The 27027-nt window shown below is 34.2% G+C and overlaps 3 protein-coding genes across 6 annotated transcripts; 1 reads left to right on the top strand and 2 right to left on the bottom strand.

Moving 5' to 3' along the window:
- Window positions 1-3803: 3803 nt before the first annotated feature.
- On the bottom strand, window positions 3804-5342 carry LOC111277379 (uncharacterized). Of its 2 annotated transcripts, none has more exons than XM_022863799.2 (2): window positions 5094-5342; window positions 3804-4644 (listed from the first exon to the last, which is right to left on the bottom strand). In XM_022863799.2, the coding sequence occupies exon 2, from the start codon at window positions 4578-4580 to the stop codon at window positions 3966-3968; it is 615 nt and encodes a 204-aa protein (XP_022719534.2). In that variant the 5' UTR covers window positions 4581-4644; window positions 5094-5342; the 3' UTR covers window positions 3804-3965. The 2 variants fall into 2 exon arrangements, with proteins under 2 accessions (XP_022719534.2, XP_022719533.2); XM_022863798.2 differs by having other exon boundaries at window positions 3804-4657; window positions 5094-5333.
- An 800-nt stretch (window positions 5343-6142) lies between these two features.
- On the bottom strand, window positions 6143-9507 carry LOC111277378 (Pentatricopeptide repeat (PPR-like) superfamily protein). The gene is made up of 4 exons (XM_022863796.2): window positions 9094-9507; window positions 8551-8616; window positions 7971-8218; window positions 6143-7879 (listed from the first exon to the last, which is right to left on the bottom strand). The coding sequence occupies exons 1-4, from the start codon at window positions 9388-9390 to the stop codon at window positions 6316-6318; spliced, it is 2175 nt and encodes a 724-aa protein (XP_022719531.2). The 5' UTR covers window positions 9391-9507; the 3' UTR covers window positions 6143-6315.
- A 42-nt stretch (window positions 9508-9549) lies between these two features.
- LOC111277377 (lon protease homolog 1, mitochondrial-like) lies at window positions 9550-22962 on the top strand. Of its 3 annotated transcripts, XM_022863795.2 has the most exons (20): window positions 9601-10065; window positions 10517-10582; window positions 11034-11219; window positions 11369-11434; window positions 11575-11616; window positions 11755-11877; window positions 12255-12353; window positions 12594-12659; window positions 12763-12849; window positions 13073-13112; window positions 13627-13798; window positions 19086-19210; window positions 19623-19753; window positions 19847-19951; window positions 20113-20226; window positions 20351-20518; window positions 21042-21143; window positions 21342-21575; window positions 21855-22373; window positions 22617-22962. In XM_022863795.2, the coding sequence occupies exons 1-20, from the start codon at window positions 9625-9627 to the stop codon at window positions 22803-22805; spliced, it is 3075 nt and encodes a 1024-aa protein (XP_022719530.2). In that variant the 5' UTR covers window positions 9601-9624; the 3' UTR covers window positions 22806-22962. The 3 variants fall into 3 exon arrangements, with proteins under 3 accessions (XP_089620366.1, XP_022719530.2, XP_089620365.1); XM_089764240.1 differs by lacking the exon at window positions 22617-22962 and having other exon boundaries at window positions 9550-10065; window positions 21850-22084; XM_089764239.1 differs by lacking the exons at window positions 13627-13798; window positions 19086-19210.
- Window positions 22963-27027: the final 4065 nt, after the last annotated feature.

The following is a 27027-nucleotide window of genomic DNA, read 5'->3' as shown; positions in this document are numbered from 1 at the left end:
TGTAAATTGTTTGTAGGAATAGGACTCTCTTCCCAAGTTAAAACCTAAAAATTGTCAACTCTGTAAAATTATAATGCTAGTGTAACAAAGTCACGATGTATTTCTCATTGGAGTAAAGAGAGGAGATCAATGAAAATTTTAATTCACCATGATTATTCACCATCTCACATAAAAGGCAATCATGGTTAATGCTTGAAAAATACATAAATGAATATTTATGTCCCTATCGATTATACTAAAAGATGGATTTTTCTAAATGAATGCTCTATGGGGCTCTTTAAGATTATCATATTAAACAATATTTTTCTCAAGGCATTGAAATTGGAATATTAATTGTCAATTATGCCAATTTGGCCACTTCTAATCCCAACAATAGGTTTAGCAAGCAAGCGCGACTACTCGACGTCGAAGTTGCGATACTTTTTTCATGGTGCCGCCTAGCTTTTCAAAAGGCAGGTAGCTAGGGTTGGTTGACACTCCAACTTCAAAAAATAATTTATCTTTTTTGTATTGCTTTACATATAGTGCAGATGTTTCCAATTATGGTTGATTCAATAGCTTGAGCTTGCTTTGGTTGTGAATAAAAATTGGCGTAAATGATTAAAAATTAAGATTTAAATACAAAATACTTAAATTTGAACTCTCACAATCTTTTGTTAATGGATAAATTATAAATTCAAAAAATCCCAAAACATGTATAAATCTCACTTATGATTGGTGGCTTGCCTTACTCTTGAAGATTGAGTAATTTTCCTTACTTCTAAATTTTTTTTGAATAAGTTTAAATTTTGTTGGTGTTTCCATGGTACTAATATGGAAAGCAGCAATTATAAAGATTTTTTAGGTGTACATTGTCTTGATCAGATTGAAGCAACCTATTTGCCTTCGAAATTTTATGTAGAAATATATATATGTGTGTATATATATATATATATATATATATATATATATATATTATATGCATGCAAGTGCTAAATATTTGAAGCAAAATAAAAGTAAGATTTAAATTTTGAATATCATTATAGCTAATGTTAATTTTTTTTAGGTAAGTCAATGTTAATTGTTGGTTATATGATAGTAAGAGGTAATTTTTCTTTTCTTTTAGAATTAAATTGAACAATTTGGGAGTTTTTTTTTTTTGCCAAAAGTAATTTGGGATTAAAGATTTAAAATAATCAGTTTTATTTGGTTACCCCTAAATGATAAAAAAATAAAAAAAAATTTAATGTTGGAGATTCCACAAGAACTTTACAATAAATTATTTGGGTTTTTCCACAACAGAAATCTCAAAAACAAGATATATGTATTAATTATTGAGCCAATTGCACAACATAAAAAAATTCTTGAATTTGAAAGGGAACAGAAAAAATGAGTGGTGGAGCCAAGCATTGAATTAAAGTCAAACAACCTGTAGCCACTTGGGTCATGGGAGTGTAACGTCACTAGACTCATTTAGAATGGGCCTTTTTTCTTGATTAGACCTCCTCTTCACTCTGCTCCATGCAAACATTACCCTTTCTTGCCATGTAACTGCCATTTGGGCTGCTGCTTTGCCTTCAAAAATCTCAATAATATGGTCGGCCTTCTGCCCCACCCTACATCACTTCCTTCTCTTTAAGATTTTGGTTTGCTTTTTCCCCTTTTTTTTCCCTTTTAATCATTTATGTTGCAGTTTTGACTCGAATAATGGTTTATATGTATAATTCATATTCATATTTTAAATCTACTTTTTATACTAAAAAAACTTTAGATCCTTAAAGTTTTAAGCTCATAATATTTGAGTTCTCTGTCCCAATCCAACACCTAGACAGCACGAGGCGTTATACATTTAATGCCAAGATTTTTCATGTCCATGACTGATGGATGGACCAAAATCAAATCCAAAGCCAAGGCATTTTCACCACGAGGCCCATAAAAGCAACTCCTTTTTATCTTAATTTGGTATTTGGCAATGAGTGGTGCTATTTGCATTAAAAAAAGCTTTCAATATACCTCAAAAAATTAAGTTCTAAAAAAATTACTTAAATATTTATTAATTAATTATTTTTTTGTTCTTTACACTCTTTCTTAATAAATTATTGAAAATTTATTTTCGAAAATTTTTTTAATGTACCAAAAATTCATTTTTGAAAACTTTTTCATTGTATTGAAAATATATTTTCAAAAAGTATTACAATTATCTAAAAATATATATTTGAAAATAATTTTTTACGTAAGTTTTTTTGTTATAATCTTTTGATCAATATTTGGCAAGAGAATATCGAATGTCCTTTGCTGTAATTTTTAAATGGATCTCTAATAATTTTTTAGACGTATCAACTATTTAAATCCAATAATAAAACCTCTAATTTTTTTGATGTATTGTCTATTCAATAATGTTTGCAACACTTTTCTAATTCTAACAAACATGAATCTAAAAAAGATCTTTAATTATAAAAAAGCGTTCATGCAAGTGAATATTGTACCATGTGCGATGAGACAGTCACACTCAAATACACATGGTGCAACGGCCAACTTACACAAGTATCTCTTCACATTTAGCGATTTTTTTCAAATCCACATTTATTAGAATTACAAAAATATTATAAATATTATTGAACGGATAGTACTTAATGATCAAAAGATTAGACATTACTATTAGTAGAGTTGCCAATCTACTAATGACATAATAAGGTCACGGTGCTAAGTTATTGTATACTAAAAATTTCTTTTCAAAAATTTTTAAAAAATTCCGAAAATGAATGTCCAAAAACTTTTAAAGGATTTTAGAAATAAATTTTCGGTACATTAAAAAAGTTTTTGAACATCCACTTTTGAAAAATTTTGATAATTTCTAAAAATTCATTTACAGAATGTTTAATTGCACCCCAAATCACATCTAAAACTTAAAATCCTAAATCTTATGAAATTAAATACAAAATCAAACGAAAATACAAAAACAAAACAACAATTTACTTTTAATTCTAAGCTATTTAACATCAAATAGGGCTTGATTTGGAGTTTAATCCTTAAAGGTTTTAGGGTTTTGGTTGAAGAGGTGTGTGAGGAGAGAAGGAGGTGTTTGGATTTTTTTAATAAACTTGTGTTTTGGTTTGGAGTGAGGAGAAAAAAATAATGGGTGTTAATAGCAGGGGGTGTGAAGAGAATAACGTAGGATGCAAATAGCACCACTCTTTGGCAATTACGATTATGGCAGGAATGTGGAAAAACAACAAGAAAGCGAGATGAAAAGCAGTTGGTGTCTTCCAACATATGCTTGTGATGAAAAGCAGTTGCTCTTGGTGCCTCAAACTAAGTTTATCTTTAGAAATGGCATGAACGAATTATATCCATAGAAATTTTTATACGATTTAAATTTGCCGGTATGTATTGGTATAATCAATCAGGAAAAAAAAAAAAAAAACCCTTTTAAGCCTTTACCATTGTTAGCTACTATCAGACGAGGGAGGGTGGAACTGCAGGTCAGTTACTTCAATCAAGGTTTAAGCCAAATCTCATGCGAGAGGAGCCCAGAGTCAACTACAGTGTATTACTCTACATTTTACAAATGGCTAAATGAGAGCAACAGTGTATTCCTCTAACTGACCTTTCATCCAGGAACTTCTGATTCATGTATGCAGGCTAAAATATCTGTTTAAGCAATGCATTAACCATTAAAGCATGGATCTCTAATAACAGACTTCATCATTTTCTCAAAGCCAGATCGAGATCAGGTAACTGTGTAACTCAGATTGTAAGAAAAGAACAAGATTTCAAATGATTCAAGAATTACTAACTAGTGATCTTGTCAAAACAAAATAATATGATTTTGAAGATAGCAACACCATTATATTCATATGATAACACTATTGATAACAAAAAAACATGATTGTGACAACGCTATTGATATTGATACATCTATACATGTGAATTTAGTAAATAAATTCATCTGAATTAAAAATAACAACAACATGAACTCACTGTTTTCACCAGAAAGTATAACTTTCTTGTGATTCAGAGCTCTCATCAGGTGGAGATTCATATGAATCTGAATTTTCATATGCATAGGAATCCTCGGAAACTTCTGATTTTTCATAAACTGGCGCCTCATAATTTTCACTTTCTTCCATTTGAACAAATTGAAGCAAGTAATGCACTCCATTAACCACATCATAAACCATCAGTCCAATCCTACCTCCAACCCAACTCCCCAAATGACTTCCCGCAAGATAACCAACCCTCCCCAGCCTTTGCTCACCAACAAAACCCCCAGCATAGGCGCCAAACAATGTTCCTGTACCCCTAAGAAACCCTTCTGTAATAGTACCACCATAGTATATGGCTTCAAAAAAGTCCCATCCAGAGGAAATGATAGGACCTATAATGCGCTTGGCTTGCTGTGTTGCCAATTTCGCCGCCTTTTTCCCTTCTATTTGAGCTTGTTTAGCTACATCTTTAGCAGACATGCCTTGCGACACTGCATCCTCTATTGCCTTTTCAATTGCGAGATTCCTTGCTCTCTCAACATGAGCAGCTCTAATGTTGTAGAAATAAAGCTTCACACCCTCCTTCACTGCACAAGCTGCGGAACCCGAGCCCATATCAAAGCAATTTAATAATGTAAATTGCCCACTTTGGGATGATGCCTCCTCCCCAACCAGTTGCCTGCATTTTTCAGCTACAAAAAAAAAAAGAAAAGCTAAACAGTAATAAACTTATACTAGGAACTGAGCAAAAAATGCATACAAAAGAATGGAAAGGCTGATAATGACGTAATCTTAGTATAAACCTCAAACATACATGAAACCCGAAGAAGAAAGAAGGGTCATTACACAGTTTAGAGAACTACCAAATTAGTCATACAAGTTAACAAACAAGAGGAAAATAACATAACTTGAATCAAAGAATCTGAAACTTAGTCGCCGCAAAGTCAAAAAGGAAACTTGCAATAAAGTCAAACTTTAAATATCAACAGACAAATCTAATCAATTAAGCAATTAAAGTTTTCGTTTCAATTGCACTATATATGGCAATAATTTCATGAATATAGGAAGAAATTAAAGAAAAATGAAACTTGAACGCAAAACAAGGACGTATTAGGGGTAGTTTCTTACCTGTGATACTAAGAAGGATGATTCCAGCGGTGAAGAGCAAAAGCTGAACTCTTTTCCTCTGGAAATCCATTGGCAACTGTTTGGAAAAATGAAAGCCCTAAACCTTAAAAAGTCGTAATTTGTTAACCCTAATTTGGGATTCAAGCCGAGGAGAGATGTGATCAGACAGATTCTTGATTTTCTTTTTCTTTTGTTAAAGTTTCAAAGCTTAAGGAAGAGGGAAGGGAATCTGTTGTTGCCACGTGCACTGAAAGGTAAATCAGTAGTCAAGAAAGAATTAACCAAGATTTTTTAGAAGCCAATCATTTATCATGGGCTAGCCCAACACTTGGGTCCATTTTCTGGACCACTGTAACATCTAATTTGAAGCTCAAAATCTCTGTTTTATTATTATATATTGAAAAATCATTTGAGACATTATGCAAAATTTTTTAATTTGACAAGCGGATTAAAAAGGTAACACATTTTTTTTTAAAATTAATTTTTTTATTTTTAAATATATACTAAAAAATATTTATTATTTTATTAATCTCGTTCGTGGAGTTAAAAATATTTTATTTTTATCGTTATTATTTTGGTACTTAAAAAGTTTCGGTGTTCCATTTCCATCTTTCTAACCTTTTCTGTTTCCCTTTCTGTTTCTGAAATATCATTTATTGCTGCTAATAAGTTGGCATGGTAGAAACGACTGCAAGACTTTTGAGTATATATATAGGCTTGGAATGGAGGCTCTGGTCAAATGCTCTGAATGTAGCATTCTAATTGTGATTATTAAAATTAAAAAAGAAAATCTTACATATCATTGATAACTTTCATGAATATGCTATTTCCAAATGTGATCAAATTGTCCGTCTTGACAACCAAAAAAGTACCAAAATATTTCCAATACAGAATGCATTGTTAAGTTTGAAAAAGAGCATTAGCCTTAATTGCATAGCTGCATTTGACAAGATACTGGATACCTACCAGTTTTGTATAACTTGAGAAGCAAGAAATTATAAGTAAGGCTTATGGCTCATACATGCATTCTTTTCCAAAAAAAAATAAAAATCATATGGAATTCTTGAGAAGCTTCTTTAAAGGAGTTACTTGCTCTGGTTCATATTACAGTTATAAATATTAACATGATAAGCCACTAAAGATTCTCTCAGGTTAAGTCATCCACAAGCCAATAAAATAATGGCCATAGTAATAACAAATAAGTTTTTCTTTTGAAAGGTTATTAGCTGGCTGAGATGCTATATAGGTGCCCTTCAATGTCTGGAACAAAGCCTTTCTCCACCATTTCCTCCTTAACTATCTCATAAGTTCTTCGATTTGGGATCAAACCCTTCTCTAACATCTCATTAAGAAGTCCATTTGCATCTTCTAGTTTGCCCTTCTTACACAAACCCTTTATCAGCACATTGTATGTCACAACGTTTGCTCGTCTCCCTTCTTTCTCCATTTGTGTTCTAACATTCAATGCTGCTCTGAGGTTTCCCTCCCTGCAATAGCCATCCATCAAAGTATTATATGTCACATGATTTGGTCTCAAACCTATCTTAACCATCTCATCCAAGAGTCTTGCTGCCTTTCTTGATTCTCCTTCCTTGCACAATGCATCTACCAGTATATTATATGTTACAACATCAGCTTTCAAAGCTTTATTTAGCATTTCATTAATGAGATTTCTAACAACTGTAATGTTTCCCTCTCTACACAAACCAGCAATTAAGCTGTTATAAGTTGTAACATTAGGGAAAGTACCTCTATCCACCATAGCTTCACGCAGAGCAAACGCATCGTCCATCCTTCCATCCTTACAATAGGCATCTATCATGGTATTATATGTTATAATGGTGGGAGAAATTCCATTTTTAACAACATCATTAAACAAGTCAGTAGCTTCCTTCATCTTACCCTTTTTACAAAACCCATTTATAAGGGCATTATAAGTAACAACATTTGGCTTCAAACCTAATCCTACCATTTCATCCTGCAAACCAACAGCCTCATCAAGCCTCCCTTCCAAACACAATCCGTTAATTAAAGAGTTATATGTAACCACATTAGGTTTCAATCCCTGTGTTTGCATTTCCTCAAACACCTTCATAGCAGCCGATAAATTTTCATCCTTACAAAAACCATCAATTAATATATTGAAAGTAATTTCATTAGGTCTAACTTCAATTGCAAACATTTCCTTCAAAATAGCATCTGCTTTGTACATTTTACCAATTCTACCTTTCTTGCAATAACCACTAATAAGAGTATTATAGGTAATTACATTTGGCAAAACGCCCCATGCTTTCATGTCCTGAACAACATCACTTGCCTTATTCAATTTTCCAACTTTACACAACCCATTAATCACAGTATTAAAACTAATCACATTAACCTCAATCCTCCTTCTCATCATCTCTTCATACACATACTCCACATCCCCAATCTTACCATCCTTCATCAAAGCACTCAACAGAGGATTACAAGATATCACTGATAACTTAAACCCATAGTCACCAGCTCTCTTAAAAGCCTCAAATCCTAAATGGGTTTTCATATTCTCCACATAAGCCAATACCAACATATCAACAATTATTGAATTAGCACAAAAGCTATCACCAGATACCGAGATAGCATGAAAAACAGAAGAAACTGAAATGGAGTTCTCATTCTTCACAAAACCATGCAAGAAAGATCTCATTTTTGGATACCTTTTAGCATTTGCAAGTGAATGTAACAGCTTACAACTGAGTTCTACTGAATAGGAGAGATTAAACTCTTTCTCTGACCATTTAAAGTACCTACAAGTTATCAACAACAATCAAATTAGCACACATAGAAAAGAAAGAAACAAAAAAAAGAGTACCCTTAAAGCTGGGTTCTTTAAGGTACCTTAGAGTGAGGTCTGGGTCAGTCTTAGAATCAAGCAGTTGTTGAAGAAGTGTGATGGGGCTTGCGTTTTTGTGATGAGTTTTAAGACTTTTCCATTGTTGTTTTGATATGAGTTCTGTAACGATTGGTGACGGAGCATTGTCTGAAGAGAATAGCCTAAGGGCATGCTTGTTTCCAGTGTAAATATTCCCAAGTCTAAATTTCCCATGGAAAAAGTTGGGCTTTGAATGCATCAGAGAGAGATGAGGCTGAATGCAGTGAGCACAGAAAAAATTCAGAAAGTAGAGAAGAAATGAAATGTGGAGATGAAGCACATGTATTAACGTTTATGGCTACTCTTTGGATTCATAATCTACAATCAAATTGATAAAAATTGCTCCAACAAGAGTTTTAAGTTCACATTTTCATCAACATCATTTAGTGTGTGTACATAACCAACTTAAGTTGTATCATTCTAAGCTATAAACAATAAGACACCTGAAAGTTCAAGAAGGTAGGATACACTATCCTAAGAAAAAAAAAAAAAAAAAAGAAACTAGGGAAAATTTCATACTCCATGTAATTGGACAGCATGCCATACCTTGACATGAATTGGCATGTAGAATTCTGCGAAAAGAGGTCTACATGGCAAAGGTAACACCGAAACCTGCAAACAATTAAGACAAAGAATTCGTTAAACAAATGTGGGAGAGAACAGATACAAGCTTTATTTGGAAATGCAGTTCATAATTTCAACAAAAACACTCAACTAAACATGTATAAAATTTGTTTGACTATCTTTAAGGGAAAATAAAGTCCCCAGTAAAAAAAAAAAGGATTTGCAAATTCACTAATTTACTCTCATTCAATCAACCCAAGCAGGGGAATCTCATTATACATGTTTATTTATGTTCAACAAAAGAATTTCATCAGAAATGTTATGTAAAAGAACTAACTTTACATAACCAGTAGCCTGGAACAACAAACACCAATAAACATTGAACAAACTTTAACAATTGTAAATGGCTACAAATATCATAAAAAAAAATTTATAAAAAGAAATTTTCTTTCCTCTCTTTTCCTTAATTTCTCACCAACTAAACAAACTCCTACCTCAAAAAGATTCATAATTTCCGAAACTAACCGTCAAATAATACTCTGGCTTGGGACAAGTTGGCATGATCGCTGATGATGCTTTTGAGTCAGACCCATTGGCCCCAGACTCGGCTCCCTTTACCTCCCCCTTAACTACTGGTTGGGAGCTGGAAACCGACCGAGACTCATCGCTGGAATCAGAACAGAAGCAAGCCCTGAAGAACGAATTCGTAGGGCTCCTCCGAGTCAAACCGGTAAGTCGACCCAACGAATGGAAGGCCAAATTAGAGTCGGGCTTGACTCGCAGGCTGGGAGTTGCTGTGTTGAGGCATAGAAGTTTCAGCATCGGAGGGGAATGAAGCAAGTGAAGATGTAAATGAAGCAAAAGTTATGTTTCTAATTTACCCTTCGCCTTGAAGCAATGTAAATGAAGCAAATGACGCCGAACAAGTAGCCTAGTTTCTTACCAAATCTAAAACAGTAAAAAAAAAACTACTTTTGTTGGAGTTGGGACATATTCGTACTTAAAATGCCCCGAGGAATGTCAAAACCGTCAACTCATCTCAAAATCCAAGGGTTTATGAAGGGCTTTACTAGCTCCACCTCCAACCTCCCCAAAACGCCTACTTGCCCTGGCGCATCTCCTGCTACCATTTTAACCAACCGCCGCCACATAGGTTTCCTTTTCTGTCCCTCCACAACCTCGAAATCCCCCCCAATGCTGAAACTCCTATCCTCTTCTCGTGTCCACTGCCTCACCGCGGCAACTCCGAGCCTCCGAGTTAAGCCCGACTCCAATTCGGTTTTCAATGCATTGGGTCGACTTACTGGGTTGACTAGGAGGAGCCCTACGAATTCGCTCTTCAGGGCTTACTTCTGTTCTGATTCCAGTGATGGGTCCGGGTCCCAATCAGTGGTTGAGGTCGAGGTCAAGGGGGCGGAGTCCGAATCCAATGGGTCTGACTTGAAAGCATCGTCGGCGATCGTCCCGACTTACCCCAGGCCGGAGGATTATTTGACGGTTAGTTTTGGAAATTATGAATCTTTTTGCGGTGGGAGTTTGTTTAGTTGAAGGAAAAGAGAGGACAAAAAGATGGCTTTTTTTTTTAAACTGGTTTTTATGATATTTGTTGCTATTTAAAATTGTTGAAGTTTGCTCAATGTTTATTGTTGTTTGCTGTTCCAGGCTACTGGTTATGTAAAGTTGGTTCTTTTCAAAACATTTAATGGTGAAATTCTTTTCTTGGACATAAATAAAACATGTATAATGAGCATTGGTTTGAGTTGATGAAATGAGAGTAAATTAGTGAATCTTCAAATCCTTATGTTTTACTACTTTATTTTCCCTTAAATTATAGATTTTTTTACTTGAGGATATTTGTTGAAATTATGAACTGCGTTTTTCAAATAAAGCTCTGCACTTGTTCTTTCCCACATTTGTTTAATGAATTCTTTATCTTATTTGTTTTCAGGTTTTGGCGTTACCATTGCCACATAGACCTCTTTTCCCAGGTTTCTACATGCCAATTTATGTCAAGGTATGGTGTGCTGTCCACTTACATGGAGTATGAAATTCTCCCCATGTTTCTTTTTTCTTAGGGTAGTGATAGTCTATAAAGTATGAACTACATTGTTGAACTGTAAGGTGTCTTACGGAGTTGCAGATTATAGCCTGGCATGATACAACTTAGGTTGGTTATATTGCGCATTATGTGTTTAATGATACAATTGAAATGTGAAGTTAAACCCTTGTTGGAGCAATTGTTATCCATTTTATCTTATCTCGTCCAATATGTATCCATGGCGTTGCTGAGTTAATATGACTTGAACCTTGAAGTGGAACTATTTAAAAGATTAGATTTATCAGAGCAAAATTGTGGTTTTATAACTCAAGAAAAATGTCCTCACTGTGCTCTGCATTTTACTACTTAACTGTGGTGATAATATCAGGTCAATGGATTCTCTTTACCAAGATGCTTTGTCATGCAGGATCCTAAGTTATTAGCAGCTTTACAGGAAAGCCGAAAAAGGCAAGCACCATATGCTGGTGCTTTCCTTCTTAAAGATGAACCAGGGTCTGAGTCCAGCCCTAGTTCTGAAACTGAGAAAAGTGTATATGATATTAAAGGAAAGGAGTTGTTTAATCGTCTTCATGGAGTTGGCACCCTTGCCCAGGTATCAATTTTTGTTGCTATTCTTTTAGTAAAAAAAGGTCCTTCTGTATCTTGATTAGCGTTAATGCAATAATTTTAGTGGCAGTTAGGGACATATGCAACAATATAACATGTCCATTGACTCATGTATCTATAATGTGATATTTTCAGATCTCAAGTATCCAAGGAGACCAGGTTATCCTTATTGGACACCGACGGCTACGAATAACAGAGATGGTGTGTGGGAATGATACTGAAACATATCTTTTTAGCCTTTGAGAATTTGGTGTTTGTGTAAAATTATCTCTGTCCTACATACTTGGAATCTTTGTTAAATGCAAAACCTTCTGAACTTACACAACATGGTTTCTTTATAGGTCAGCGAAGATCCCCTTACAGTCAAAGTTGATCATCTCAAGGTATGTTGTCGATATGTTGTCTATATGTTATCATTTCTACAATTCTATGTTCGAATTTCAACATACAATTGATGGTTCCAAGTATGCAATCAATAGTATATTAATCTATTGATTCACTGAGTTGTCTTTATAATGCAGGAAAAACCTTATGACAAGGATGATGATGTCATAAAGGCAACATCATTTGAGGTTATATCAACGCTAAGAGATGTTTTGAAAACTAGTTCCCTTTGGAGGGATCATGTTCAAACGTATAGTCAGGTGTGTTCTCTCTTCTGAAATTTTGATTTGTCTTTCTTTATGTTGCTTTGTGTCTTCTCTTTATGTTTTCTAAAGCTCCTAACTTCTCCTTGTATTGGTACTTTGCCCAAAATATTCCCTAAAAATAGGTGGAGCCTCCATTGAGTTTCACATTATATGGTCATCATATATTTTTCAAGATACTTAAGCAAATATTCTATGATTAAATTTAATATTACAATGAGCTAGCAATATTTCATGGCAATTGCTTGCAATAGAAATTGTTATATGGACATCATGTTTCTATCAAAATGTACTAGTTGTTTTGATCAATTAGCTTCCATGAGTTGATTGCAATATCTTTTCATTTTTTTGGCCTTCTTTCTCAACATATGCAGCATATAGGTGATTTCAATTTTCCAAGGTTAGCAGATTTTGGAGCTGCAATATCAGGTGCAAACAAATTACAATGCCAGCAAGTTCTTGAAGAGTTGGATGTAAGTGGCTTGGATATATTTTACTGTTGATTACTAATCTTTGAGTGCCAGTTCTGGTTTAGTTTGTTTTGTATTTGGGGATATCACAAATCTCACACTTCTATTATGTGAATTATGTGATGTTGCTGTTTACAACTTATGGAATTGGCATTAGCACCTATTTGTTTGTTTTTATACATTTGGAGACTGGAGTAGTTATCTTCTTCCTCACTTTAAACCGTGCTATACTGTTCTCATTAGGTGCATAAGCGTTTACAACTTACACTGGAATTAGTGAAAAAGGAAATGGAAATCAGCAAGATTCAGGTACTTGATGCCATTAAATTTCATTGCACCTCTACAGTAATTAACACTTTTTCATTGTCGTTTGATTTGGAGTGGGTCTAAATCATTTGGCGGTTATTTTTAGGAATCAATTGCAAAAGCAATTGAGGAAAAGATAAGTGGTGAACAACGGCGATACTTGTTGAATGAGCAGCTTAAGGCGATAAAGAAGGTATTTGATTCCACTGTTTTATTATTTATATATTTCTTTAGTGGTAATGTTATTATTTATGTATTTCTTTGGAGGTAACGCTTTTACCAATTTATCTTTATAAAGTATAGTTAAATGTGCCCCCATGTAATCTTTTTATTTTCTGTGAATTCAAGTCTCTATTCTTTATTCCAACTTTTCTTCTTTGTAGAAATTAGAATGAATTTCATTTGTTCTGGTGCAGGAACTTGGGTTGGAAACAGATGACAAAACTGCACTTTCAGGTTAGTTCTGTTTTATGTCCTATTTGGCTGAAGTAGAAGATAGTATTTACTCCCTTGCTTCTCCTTTCTGTGTCTTTTGCACAATGGTGATTTGCATGCATGGATGCTCCTCAGACCCTAATTTGTTGTTGAAGATATGTTAGAGAATTTGTAGGCAAGCTCTTGTAGAAAATTATAAATTATGTCCATAAATCTGTTTTTGACTTGCTTGTTGAGACCAGTTTGTGTCATAAGGGGGTATTTGGAAGTCTAAAATTTCAATACTTCTCACACTATAGACTGCAGTTGATGCAATTATGCTTGCTATTAATCTCATGAGTTATACCCGGTATAGTTAAATTTACCTTTTTGGGTGCTTGCTTTTGCTGTGTTGATGTATCCATGGGTCCTCCTAGTAGGTTAACCACATCAGTTTTCAGATGGATGAAAGAACTAGTTGAGTTGTTTATTTTTAGTTTTTTTTTTTGAGTAATCCGTGTGACCTTTGCTATACTTTTCTGTTCTTTTATTGCAGCAAAGTTTAGGGAAAGACTTGAACCAAATAGAGAGAAATGCCCACCTCATGTTTTGCAAGTTATAGAAGAGGAGCTAACAAAACTACAGCTGTTAGAGGCCAGTTCGAGTGAATTTAATGTAACTCGTAACTATCTGGATTGGTTAACCGTACTTCCTTGGGGAAATTACAGGTTTGGTTACTCATGCAAAGGAATACATGTTAAGACTCACATTATGCAAAGTCTGAATATGATTCAACATTGATATCATATAAATATATTTGTTAATGTAGAAAACTTAAATAATAATTGTCCTTATTTCTTCTTATTCTATCTACAATGAAGGAGTACATCTAAATAAATAGGAACAGTTAAGTTCCTAATTAGGAAACAACTTGCATGAAACAGAAAACAAAAAATAATAAAAGGAAGAAAAATTATTCTATTCTAAAATAGAAACAAATCCCTAAAAACTTGAGAATCAAAATAGTTGACTAAATCAAAAGAGTAAATGAGAAATATTCCCAAAATAAATTAGGAAATCAAGCTGCACTAATGTAGGAGAATCAGATCTACACTAATGTAGGAGAATCAGATTTCTGCACTCCCCCTCAAGCTGGGTTATGAATGTTAATCATACTTAGCTTGGATTTCAATCCGTCAAAAATGCTTCTAGGAAGAGCTTTAGTTAGAATATCAGCAATTTGTGAACTTGTGGGGATATAGGCCTGTTTGACCGACCCATTTTCCATCGTTTCCTTCATGAAATGTCGGTCCAGCTCTATGTGCTTGGTCCTATCATGATAAACAGGATTTTTGGCAATACTTATAGTAGCCTTATTGTCACAAAACAGTGTCATAGATGTCACAGTCTGAACTTTTAATTCTCCAAGTAACCTGATCGGCCAAATTCCTTCGCAAATACCATGGGATATTGCTCTAAACTCAAGCTCAGCACTGCTCCTAGCTACAACAGCTTGCTTTTTTACTTCTCCAAGTGACCAAATTGCCTCAAACATAAGTGCAATATCCAGTAGTGGACCTTCTATCTGTTACTGATCCAGCCCAGTCAGCATCTGTCTACACCTTGACTGTCTTGCCCATTGACTTCTTAAAATATAGACCTTCACCAGGACTTTTCTTTAAGTATTGTAGGATGCAATGAGCAACCTTGAGATGCTCCTTGGTTGGATTATTCATGTATCTACTCACCATCCCTATTGCAAAGTCAATATCAGGTCGTGTGTGGGAGAGGTAAATAAGCTTCCCAACCAGTCTTTGGTATCGCCTTTTGTCCATGAGAGAGCTTCCATTTTCACTTCCAATTTTATTAATTGAGTCCATGGGTGTATCAGCAAGTTTGCATCCAATCATGCCGGTTTCTTTGAGTAGATCAAGTACATACTTACACTGAGACATTGATATTCCATTCTTAGACTAAGCCACTTCCATCCCAAGGAAAATTTTAAGTAACCCCAAGTCTTTTATTTCAAACTCCTTTACAAGTAGTTTCTTCAAATCATCTATTCCTTCCTTGTGGTCTCCGGTGATTATGATATCATTCACATAAACAATAAGAATAACTCTTTTTCCTTCATTTGTGAACTTAACAAACATAGTATGGTAAGACTGATATTGAAGGAATCTATACCTCTTCATTGCCTTGGTCAACTGTTCAAACCAAGCCCAAGGAGATTGTTTAAGTCCATACAAAGATTTCCGGAGTTTGCACACTTTGCCCATGTTGTCTTGCCTTTCGAAACCAAGGGGAATTTCCATGTAGACATCATCCTCCAAGTCACCATTTAAGAATGCATTCTTGATATCAAGTTGGTGGAGAGGCCAATCCAAGTTGGCTGCTAGTGACAATAGAACTCTAATTGAATTGAGTTTGGCTACTAGAGCAAATGTCTTCTCATATTCTAACCCATAGGATTGAGTGAACCCTTTTGCAACAAGTCTACCTTTGAACCTATTTATATATCCGTCTACATTGTGCTTTATTATGAAGATCCACTTACATCCAACCAGGTTTTTCCCTTTGGGAAAATCTGAAATTTCTCATGTCCCATTTTTCTCTAGTGCCTTGATTTCTTCAAGAATTGCTGCCTTCCATTCTGGTTCATTAAGGGTTTTTTGATTTTTTTTTTTTTTTTTTTGTAATTTGCACATTGTCAAGATTAGTAGTAAAGGCTTGAAAGTTTGGATTTAACCTGTCATATGAGATGTACTTGTAGATAAGGTATTGGGTGCATGATCTCACACCTTTTCTTAATGCAATATGAATGTCAAGGTCACCAGTTGGCTCACAAGTTTTAGTTTCAGATTCAATAGGGATATTATCTGTGTTAGTTTCAAGTTCTTGAATTTTTAGTGCTGGGCTGTGTACAGTTGTCCACTTCTTCTTGTGATTTTTGCTTTCTTGTGTAGACTATCAGTTCTTTTGTTTTTTCTTGCATAACCTTACAGTGTGTTTGGATTGAGGGAAGAAGAAGGAAAGGAAAGTAAAGTAAAGGAAACAAAACCTCCCTTCCCTTGTTTGGATAAATATTTAATTTAAAGAAAGAGAAAGATGTGAAAAACAAATAACCTGTGGTTTCCCTTGTAAACCCAATTTTTTAATACCCCAATTTGGAGGAAAAGCTAGGGAAAGGAAAGTTGAAAATTTGTTTTTTTATAAAAAGACTATTATGTCCATCTTTTTATTAATACTAAAAACCTAATAAAAAAAACCTAAACAAATCACAATCATCCTGTAATTTTTTCAAAGCCATCTCTTTTTTCAAGTAAGTTTCATATATATCTTCTAATATAAAATTTTTTTATAATTTTTTGGTGATTTGATTTTGATGAATGGTTGAATATAAATAGATATATTTTTTGGGTTTATGAGATGTCAGACTAGCTCAAAATTCATCAATGCATATTTGTAAAACATCTTCCAGTTTCACTTGATTAAAAACCATTGATATAGCAGCAATTGTGAGGCCAGACAAGATAGTAAACGTATCATGGTCCAAGAGTGCTCTAAAATCACAAACAATGAAAGGTTATAATTGGAAAATTTTATTATAATGAATCATTTCCTTTCTTTTTCACTCTTTATCCAAACAATGGTTGTTAGAATTCCTTTCATTTCTTGTTCTTTATTAATTTTAATTATTCAAAGAAGGTTTACATGTATCCTTTCCTTTTCTTTAAAAAACTTTCTTTTCCTTTATTAATATTTATCCAAACATAGCGTTAGGGTTTGAAGAATCAAGAGTTATCTGAATAGGTTGGGTTTTGAAATTTGCATGGCTAATAGGTTGAGTAATTTGAGAAGTTGGTTTTGAAGGGGCTGGTTGAAATTCTAGTTTTGAAGGGGCTGGTTGGGAATCTGGTTTTGAAGGGGCTGGTTGGGAAATTGGCAAGTCAACAGCTAAGAATTGCTATTCTTGAGTAATGTTTTCCCCCTGAATATCATTCTTGTTGTGGTATAGAAGATTCTCGAAAAAGGTGACATCCATAGAACTATAGAATTTTTTTGTGATAGGTGAGTAACACCTATAGCCTTTTTGGTTTGGGGAATAACCAAGGAAGATGCATTTTAAGGCTTTTGGGTCAAGCTTGTTGCGGTTTTATTGGCTAATATTAACAAAGGCAATGCAGCCAAAGAGTTTGATGGAAATGGAAGAGATCAACCGAGTTTGTGGGTAGGAAGCAAAGAGAGTTAGACAAGGTGTTTTAAAGCCAAGAACTAAAGAAGGCATTTGGTTAACTTGTAGTGAGGACATCCCTAAAAATATTTAGGCACATTGGAAGTCAACAAGAGGGATCTGATCACTTCTATCAAATGTCTGTTTTTGCATTCGACAATCCCATTTTGCTGTGGAGTGTCAACGCAAGAGCTTTGATGGATAATGCTATGATTAGTGAGGTAAGGGCCGAGAATAGAGTTGAAGTATTCCCTTCCATTGTCAGTTTTAAGGACTTGGATTTTGGCTTGGAATTGGGTTTGTATCATGCTATTGAAGTTTTGAAAGATTTGGCTAACCTCGGATTTTTCTTTTATAAGGAATACCCAAGGGAGTTGAGTATGATCATAGATGAATATAACAAACCCCCTAGAACTTGTGATATTGTTAACTCTTGACGGTCCCCAAATGTCATTGTGAATCATTGAGAAAGGCTGAGATGATTTATAGGAAAGGCTAGGGTAGGTATTTCGAGTGTGTTTGGAAAGTTGACAAATTTCACACTGAAAATCTTTAGAGATGTTATTGACTAATAAGGGAAATAGCCTTTTTAGGTATGAAATATTTGAATGTCCTAATCTATAATGCCATAACATGATAAGGTCATCTTTACTAGTACTAGATGCTAAGGTTGTACAAGAGTTTTGTGGTCTCTCAAGTGCATCATCTTGAAGAAGATAGAGCCTTGCACACATCCTAGCACCGCCAATAATCCTTCTTGAGCCCAATTCCTGAAATTCACACGAGTTGGGAAAAAATTTAGGGACACAACATCTATCTTTCGTAAGCTTACTGATAGAAAGTAGGTTACAGCTTAAATTAAGGACATGGAGGACAGATTCGAGTGTTATGCCTTTTGAAACTACAATCGAACCTGTTCCTGCCACCTTTGAGAAAGAGCCACCAACAATTTTTATAGCAGAACTATCATAGCAAGGTCTATATGTGTTGAATAAGGATGCATCTCTAGCCATGTGATCTAATGCTCCTGAATCAACAATCCAAGATTGTGTATTTTCCCGTTGAACACTTAAGGCATTTAGGAAATTACCTTTTTGTGCTAGTAAACTAGTTCCAAAGGTTGTAGACTTGTTTTGAAAGGTTTGTTGGAACATCACCTTTTTGTGACTTTCCTCATGCCATACCTCTGCAGAAGAAGAGTTCTCACTCCTGCTAGCCATAACGGAAACTTGTCTGGCTACAGTCTAATGGTTCAGGCCGACTTGCTCTGATACCATGTAGAAAACTTAAAGAACAATTGTCCTTATTTCTTCTTATTCTATCAACATTGAAGGAGTACATCTAAATAAATAAGAACAGGGGAGTTCCTTATTAGGAAACAACTTACATGAAACAGAAAACAAAAAATAATAAAAGGAAAGAGAATTATTCTATTCTAAAATAGAAACAAATCCCTAAAAACTTGACAATCAAAATAGTTGATTAAATTGGAAGGGTAAATGGGAAATATTCCCAAAATAAATCAGGAAATCAAGTTGCACTAATGTAGGAGAATTAGATTTCTATAGTTAAATGATTGCCAATTTTTGTGAACAAGTGGCTTTGATGTTATAATCTGATATTGGGTTTTGTTCATTGTGGCACAAGTAGTTCTATATGTTAAACCATAATCCTTTAGTAGTTATACTTGAAAGTGGGCAGAATAACTAAGGAACAACTCAGCAAAATTTAAGAGTTTCATGTGTGTACTCATCTCCAATGTTCTTCATTTCTCTATTCAGTGATGAGAACTTTGATGTCATTCGGGCACAAACAATTCTTGATGAAGATCACTATGGATTAACTGATGTTAAGGAAAGAATATTGGAATTTATAGCTGTCGGAAAACTCAGAGGAACTTCACAAGGTTGGTCGAGTTCTTTACTTTTATAGATATGTATTGAAAGTGCAGTTGAATGGGATGTTTGATGTTTTTCTGTCACATTGGTTTTTCTCTGGCGGCCATCTGCAATATCATACCATCTGAACTGTTAATTTATTCCCCCTTTATCTTCTTTTCCTTAATAACCTTGGATATGTTCTTGTAAGGAATAGGGTTGATGTAGCAGGCTCCTACTAGTTTGAGTTTGGTGACTTTTTACTCTGAAATGTAGTTTTCTAACATGTTTTTGTTAAATTAATCTTGTCGTGTCCAATAATCATTAGGCTTCAACATTAATGCATGAAAGTTGAAGCTGAAGCTATATAAACTGGCTATCTGTTTTAAGTTCAAAATAACAGTAAAGGCTGATTCATGATCTTTTGGTGATGTGTTGTAGGTAAAATTATCTGTCTCTCAGGCCCACCTGGAGTGGGCAAAACTAGTATTGGCCGTTCTATTGCCCGTGCTTTGAACCGTAAGTTTTTTCGGTTCTCTGTTGGAGGACTGTCTGATGTTGCAGAAATCAAGGTAGTTACACACCTTCTTGTACTCTGATCAGGATTAGGAAACATCTCACAACATCCTATTGATCCCTTTTGTTATATCCTAATTTACATCCAGGGGCATCGTCGAACCTATATTGGTGCTATGCCAGGAAAGATGGTGCAGTGCCTGAAAAATGTGGGGACAGCAAATCCTCTTGTTCTAATTGATGAGATAGACAAGGTATCTTAGTAGCTAATGTTTGAGAACTTTGAATTGATACTTTGTTTTCAGGTTTCTGCAATGATTCACTCTTCACTTAATTCCTTGGATATGGGCTTTCCACCATTTTGTCTTCTTGAATTTGATAATAATTGACCAGTTGAATTCTAATATTATGGCAGCTGGGGAGGGGACATGCTGGCGATCCAGCGAGTGCTTTGCTGGAGCTCCTTGATCCTGAGCAAAATGCTAACTTTTTGGACCACTATCTTGATGTTCCAATTGACCTGTCAAAGGTATGATGGGTTATGATTTTGAGGATCTATGTTAGCTTACTTGCCTTTTGATCACTTTGAAGCATTTGTGTAAGATTTATGAGGGAAACTTAATGCCTCACATACCTTGAGCATTTGGTTGCAGGTTTTGTTTGTTTGCACAGCAAATGTTGTGGACAACATACCAAATCCTCTCTTGGACAGAATGGAGGTCATTGCTATTGCTGGTTACATCACTGATGAGAAAATGCACATTGCCAGAGACTATCTGGAGAAAACTGCACGAGAAGCATGTGGTGTCAAACCTGAACAGGTCTGTCCCTTCAATGCCTGCTCTCCTTTTCCCTCTTTTCCCTCTTTTCCCTCAACACACATGACTACACATGCCTGAACAGTCACGCAATCTTGTAAATATACAAGAATAAAGATTCACAATGGAGAAAAACTATTTGAAAGTTGCTGCTTCCAATCACTTAGGTGAAACAAACATAGAATTTAACTTGAGCTTCTTATAAAAATCATCTGCTTCTTTCATGCATGTACTAGTAGTATGATTGGTAGCTTTGAATCCCTTGTATGTGGTGGATTGTGAACTTAGTTATAGTTTGTGCTAGCAATGCTGATATCAGCTAAAATAACACATTACCCCATGAGTGCATGTGATGTATGATGATTTTCTCCTCTTCCCTCACTTTCCAGTTATCTTTGTTGGAATAATTCTATCTGTTTTTTTTTTTTTTTGTCAATTTTACCAGGATGATATTTCTGTTTTTGATACAGATATTTTGAAAAGAAAAGGAGAGTATTTTAACTTCTCTTCAAACTGTTTCTTCCAGGTTGAGGTAACTGATGCAGCTCTTCTTGGCTTAATAGAAAACTACTGCCGAGAAGCAGGGGTTCGAAACCTTCAAAAGCACATAGAAAAGATCTATCGTAAGGTTTGCTCAACTACCCATCTTAAGTTGCTGAAGAAAAAAATCAAATGTTGCAATGGTCACTATGTTTCAATCATAAAGTGTTACAGTAACAGTCACATGGGTTCACATGCACATTCACTCTCTTTCTCTACAGTCATATATCTCTAGTAATTGTGTGGAATCTAGGGAATGGATTAAAACTATGTTGATGTATTGCAGATTGCTCTTCGACTTGTGAGAGAAGGATCATCAAATGAATCTGGCATTTCTGGAGAGGTGGTCCATCCTGCTGAAGCCAAAGCAGAAGTTGTTAATGAATCTGATCAGCATGCAACCGCAAACAAGACTGGTGTTGAAGTTGAACCGGTAGGGAATAGCAGTCATGAATGTACATCTGAAACCTCTGTTCAGGTTGACACAGTTCAGACAAATGACCAGCCTAAGGATTCAAAGGTATTTTAGAAGTTATTCATTTGAAAAAATGTTTGGGAATTGGGAAAGGTTGTTTTCCAAAAAGAGGCTTATCGAGTAAACCATACAATATCTGACCTTTGATCTTTGCAATTTTTTGCCTCCTAAAGTAGAATACAAGAACTTAGGACTTCTAACATTTGTAACATTTGTAACAAGAAACAAGGTTGCACTATTTGTTAGGATACTTGCTTTATTTTGAGACATTCTAATCCAATTGCTTGTTCCTATAATTGCTCATCCACAATTCATTTAGTGCAGGATGCAACAGATACTGAGAAACTTCAGGAAACTGAAGCAACTAAGGCAGTTGAGAAGGTGTTGGTGGATACCTCAAACCTAACCGATTTTGTTGGGAAACCAGTTTTCCATGCAGAGCGCATCTATGATCAGACACCAGTCGGAGTTGTTATGGGCTTAGCTTGGACTGCCATGGGTGGTTCCACCTTGTACATTGAAACAGCTCAGGTTGAGCAAGGAGAGGGGAAAGGGGCCCTTCATCTCACTGGTCAACTTGGAGATGTTATGAAAGAAAGTGCGCAAATTGCTTGCACACTTGCTAGAGCCATTTTGCTGGAGAAAGAACCAGATAACCCCTTCTTTGCCAATTCCAAGCTTCATCTCCATGTTCCTGCTGGGGCCACCCCAAAAGATGGGCCCAGTGCCGGTTGCACCATGATCACTTCCATGCTATCCCTTGCCATGAAGATGCCTGTTAGGAAGGATCTAGCGATGACTGGGGAAGTGACTCTCACAGGGAGGATTCTTCCCATTGGAGGGGTAAGCTAAACAGACATTTTTTCAGGTCATTTGTCTTAACATCGTCATTATCATTGCTATGTTAAACTCTTTGTTCTCTATATTGGAAGCTCTCTGCATTTAAATAATTACGCTGGTACCTCTCCTCTCTGGTTGGTTGAAGTAGACATTGTTCTGTTTCTGTCCAACTTTTTATTATACACTTGGTGTTGTTCTCCTTCATTCATCTTTAAACTTATTGAAAGCAATTTTTCAAATCATCAGGTGAAGGAGAAAACTATAGCGGCAAGGAGGAGCGAAGTGAAGACCATCATATTCCCATCTGCTAACAGACGTGATTATGATGAGCTTGCACCAAATGTAAGAGAAGGTCTTGATGTTCACTTTGTAGATGACTACAGTCAAATATTCAATTTGGCGTTCGTATATGGCAATAATAATAAAGGAAGTTAGGTACTTATTGCCATCTGATGCCTTGGCTCCATTTTCCTGGGTATCTGCCTGAATATTCTTTGCAATTGATCCCGGGAACCAAAACCCAGTTCTGTATTGTGTTGCATGAAAATTTTCAATCACGAACTCACAGGGTAGAGCACAAATTTTGTGATAAGTGTTTCACAACAGAGTCCGGTTATCAAACAAAAACACGAAACCAACAAATATCAAATTTTTAAATATTTAGAAAAGAGAAATGAAGAGACAAGCTTTCCAGTTTCTAGCAAATGAAGCTCAGTTAGTCTTTATTTATTCCAAGTTGATTCCATTATTAAATGTTTGGAATATCAAGAATAGTCGGAGACATAAAAAAAGAAACAAGTATTATTACCTATTTAAAGATGGAAAACAAGACAATGTACATGTAGAAAAGGAAACAAGCGGCTTATGTTTCTCTTAGACAAAGGAAGAGTACCATGATTTGACTGACATTAAATTCTACCGTAAGCTCCTATCTCCCTTATCTTTTGAGCAGAAGCTTCGTTTATTTATTAGTCTTTTTACTATATTGTTATTTTGGTGGGAGAAAATCAAACCATGTATTTAAGAAGGCTAATTTTTATGCAGATTTTATGGCTAGTTGGGCATTTAGCGAATATATAATGCATGGCGCTAAAACTATTTTTCGGTATGATGTTGAGCTTACAGAGTAGAATATGTTAGGTGCAACAAGGCCAAGGGCCACTTTTGCAGCAAAAAAAAAAAGGCTCAATTAACTAATGAGTCCCATAAAATTTTCACTGCCAACTTTTTGTTATATTTATCACGTTTAATTAGTACTATATATATATATATGTATTTATTGCGTAAACATATTTTTTATGTTTAAATTATTTGGCAGGTGCGTTATCAAATTTTTAACTTAATATGTAAGGCAATATCATTTTATCCAACATTTATAGAAATAAACATTCGCCTATGAAATTTTGATACCAAACTAATTGCACAAACACCACAGGTCCACAACTTTGATGAATAGTGACAATGCCTTCCATTTTTGCTTCAGGCAATTTCAATACAGGAATTTGAAATTTAGATTTTCTTCCTCTTTCATTTAAGATTACCAAATTTATACTTATTTTTGTTCATAAAATATGATTATATAAACATGAACCTTCTGGAGAAACCAATCATACCACTAACTCAGATCAAAACCTAGCTACTTGTGAATTCTTTGGTCTTCTCCTCCTCCAGGGTGCTGCTTGTTTTGTCAGTTCATTTCTCTCCTTGTTTGATCACTAAGGTTTTTATCTTTAAATTTATTAATCTTTTTTTTTCTTTTATCATAGAGTTTTTGTTTAATTTCAAAAAGCTAAGATAATAGAATAAAAATTTGTTGGTCTATATATATATATATATATACACAAACACACACGTGCCAAAAATATTCCAATATATTAAAATAAACTAATCTATTTTTTATTTTTTATTACAACTAGGCTTAACTCGATAATTTATTAAAATAAATAATACATATATATATATGTTAAGTACTTGAAATTAAATTAATAAGTAGAAGTTTTTCATAAGGATCTTAATAAAGTAATCCAAAAAGTTAACATGTAATTTGATTAAATGATAATTTATATTATATTTAGATCAAATTATTTACTAATTGATGACGTGTTTAGAATATGAATGCATACATTAAATATTTGAAATTAAATTAACAAATAGAACTTTTTCATGAGAATTTGAATAAAGTAAACAAAAAATTCAACGTGTAATTCGATTAAATCATATTTTATGTATATTTATATCAATCTACTAACATATATATGATGTGTTTAGGATGGAGAATTACGCTTAGAACCCTATGAGCTCTAACCGATCTTACTCTATTGAGGAGATTAAATTTGCAAATTCATTTTCGGTGGATTATGAGCAAATTAATGAATATCCAAATCTACTTCTTGAAGACTTGAGGAAAATCCCAATATTGATGGGGCAGCGATTCAAGAATGCACAAATTCATTTATTAATGTGGATGTTGAAGAAAATCGTCATGACCAAAATTTTTTTTAATCTCATTTTTTTCTTTAATTATATTTGTTATAATAAGTAGATTTTATCTTAATATGTAAAGATTTATTAAGTGCTTACTAGACACCGTATATTGAATTAAATCTACTTGACGAAACAAAATTAATTGCAAGGAGTTGTATTGATCTTATATCTTGTTCTTTGTTGGTGGAGAATCAAGGTGATGGTACCCTTATTTCCACAGGCTTCATTTCCGAGCCTAATGTTGTAGAAAGTTCTTCGGGAGGCCAGAGTTTGAGGCCAGAGTTTGACGGTTCAAACTTTTAGGCCTCATCCTCAAATACCTGATGGCAGCGTTATTTTAGCATTACCGTGCAGGGAAAATAATAAGTTGAAATCAAATAAAATTAAAAACACACAGGCTCCTCAAAGTTCTCAAATTTTTTCACTTCACATAGGAAAATGGATGGTGAATTTTTTACAATTAAACTTATATATTAATAGATGATAGAAACATTAAGAAATTTGAGTTTGTGATCACGATTTTAATTTTATATATATATATATATATATATGGTTGAAATTATATGTGCAGATGGAAGCCAAAGACTTGGCTCAGTTGATTGCTAGCATCCACTTTGGTTGGTAGAACCTACTGTGACAAATTCACGAGCTTGGCCAAAGAACACGATGTATACAGTTCAAATGGAAGGCCATCTCATGCTTCAAATTTATCAACCAGGATGAACAATCAGTAATAGCTATTAAGGTAATTAGAATATATGTTTTAGAGTTTGAAACTTCTCTTCATTAAATTTCTTTTATAAGTGGTAACTAATTATGTGAGGTTTTGCAGCTAAATGATTGCCCCAAGTCCTTTCGTGAGAATCGAATTAATCCAATAACTAAAAGAATTGCATAGGCAACAACAGAGGATTTTACAGATGGAGAAGCTCAACGTGAAAGGCATATAGCCTTTGTTTAACTTGGAAAATTATCTATTAAAACTGTTCTTCTGGTATTTATTTATTTTTTCCTTTCTTTTGCATTCTCCAATGTAAATACGTCGTTGATGGAATGATAAATACCAGGCATATAGTGAAATGTGCTTCCGAGGATTTAAAAGACGAAGTTCAAAGGCTTCTGAAAGTACCTGACTCGTCGTTGTCACATTTAAGCACGGATAAGGATTCAACGTTTGGGTTAAGATTTCACCCTGTTGACAAAAACATTAATGGACCAGGCGAGCCTTCGGAGGGCCAATTGAACATTCATGATTCGGAAGCTTCTTCATCTCAAGTCACAACTAATTCTCCTAGACATCAAATCCAAGATTCAGGTTTAGCATTACCTTGTATTATGTTGCTTAGTTTCTAGTATTTGTTTTTGTTTTAAGTTTCACTAACTAAAATGATACTTTATTATTTGGGTTGGACAGTACTAACTAATATTAATTCTACAAAGAATCTAAATCGATACTATGAAGATATCCTAAATGATAATATTGAAGATTATTGGTGGTATTGGAGATTTTGAGGTTTCTACCATACTATCTATATCTATTATTGTAACGTATAAAAACACAAGCTTAATATAGATGAATCTACAATATATATTTTCATACATGTTGATATCAATTAAATATATGTAATGTATATAGTATCTCAATTTTATTTCTTCGCTTAATCTATTTTATTTGTATTAATTTCAATCAACCTGAAATAATTGATAGGTAAGTTTTACGATTTTTTAATTCTTTCACTTCATGCAATCGATTTTGAATTTAACTTTTTTTCTTTGATCCATGATATGAAATTGTCGTAACGGTTTTAGGATCGTCAGACGTAATATGTTTTAAAATCGAGAAAAATAAAAGAGGGTCGCCACCAATTTTTATTAGGATGTGATTGGTCACCTAAAAGTTTATCTTTTTAATAAAACTATAAAAACGGGGTTTAAAATTTATCAAAAAGATAAATTTTGGTCAACGAAAAATCATGTTGGGTCTGAGAGTCGGTTACGTGTGGGAAATGATTTGCACCTCTATAACGTCCATAAATTGGTATAATTTAATTATGTGCTATTTTCGGTGTTATATAAAAATGATTTTAACTTGAAATTTAATACTAATTCCCTTCGTTTTAAAAAATATTTTTGCTAAAATTTTTATTTAAAAATATTGAGAAAATATTTAAGT

The sequence above is a fragment of the Durio zibethinus genome, chromosome 7, assembly GCF_047325235.1.
Source record: "Durio zibethinus cultivar Kanyao isolate XHJ-2024 chromosome 7, ASM4732523v1, whole genome shotgun sequence".
Classification (NCBI taxonomy): Eukaryota; Viridiplantae; Streptophyta; class Magnoliopsida; order Malvales; family Malvaceae; genus Durio; species Durio zibethinus.
This window is presented reverse-complemented; position numbering and strand designations above follow the sequence as displayed.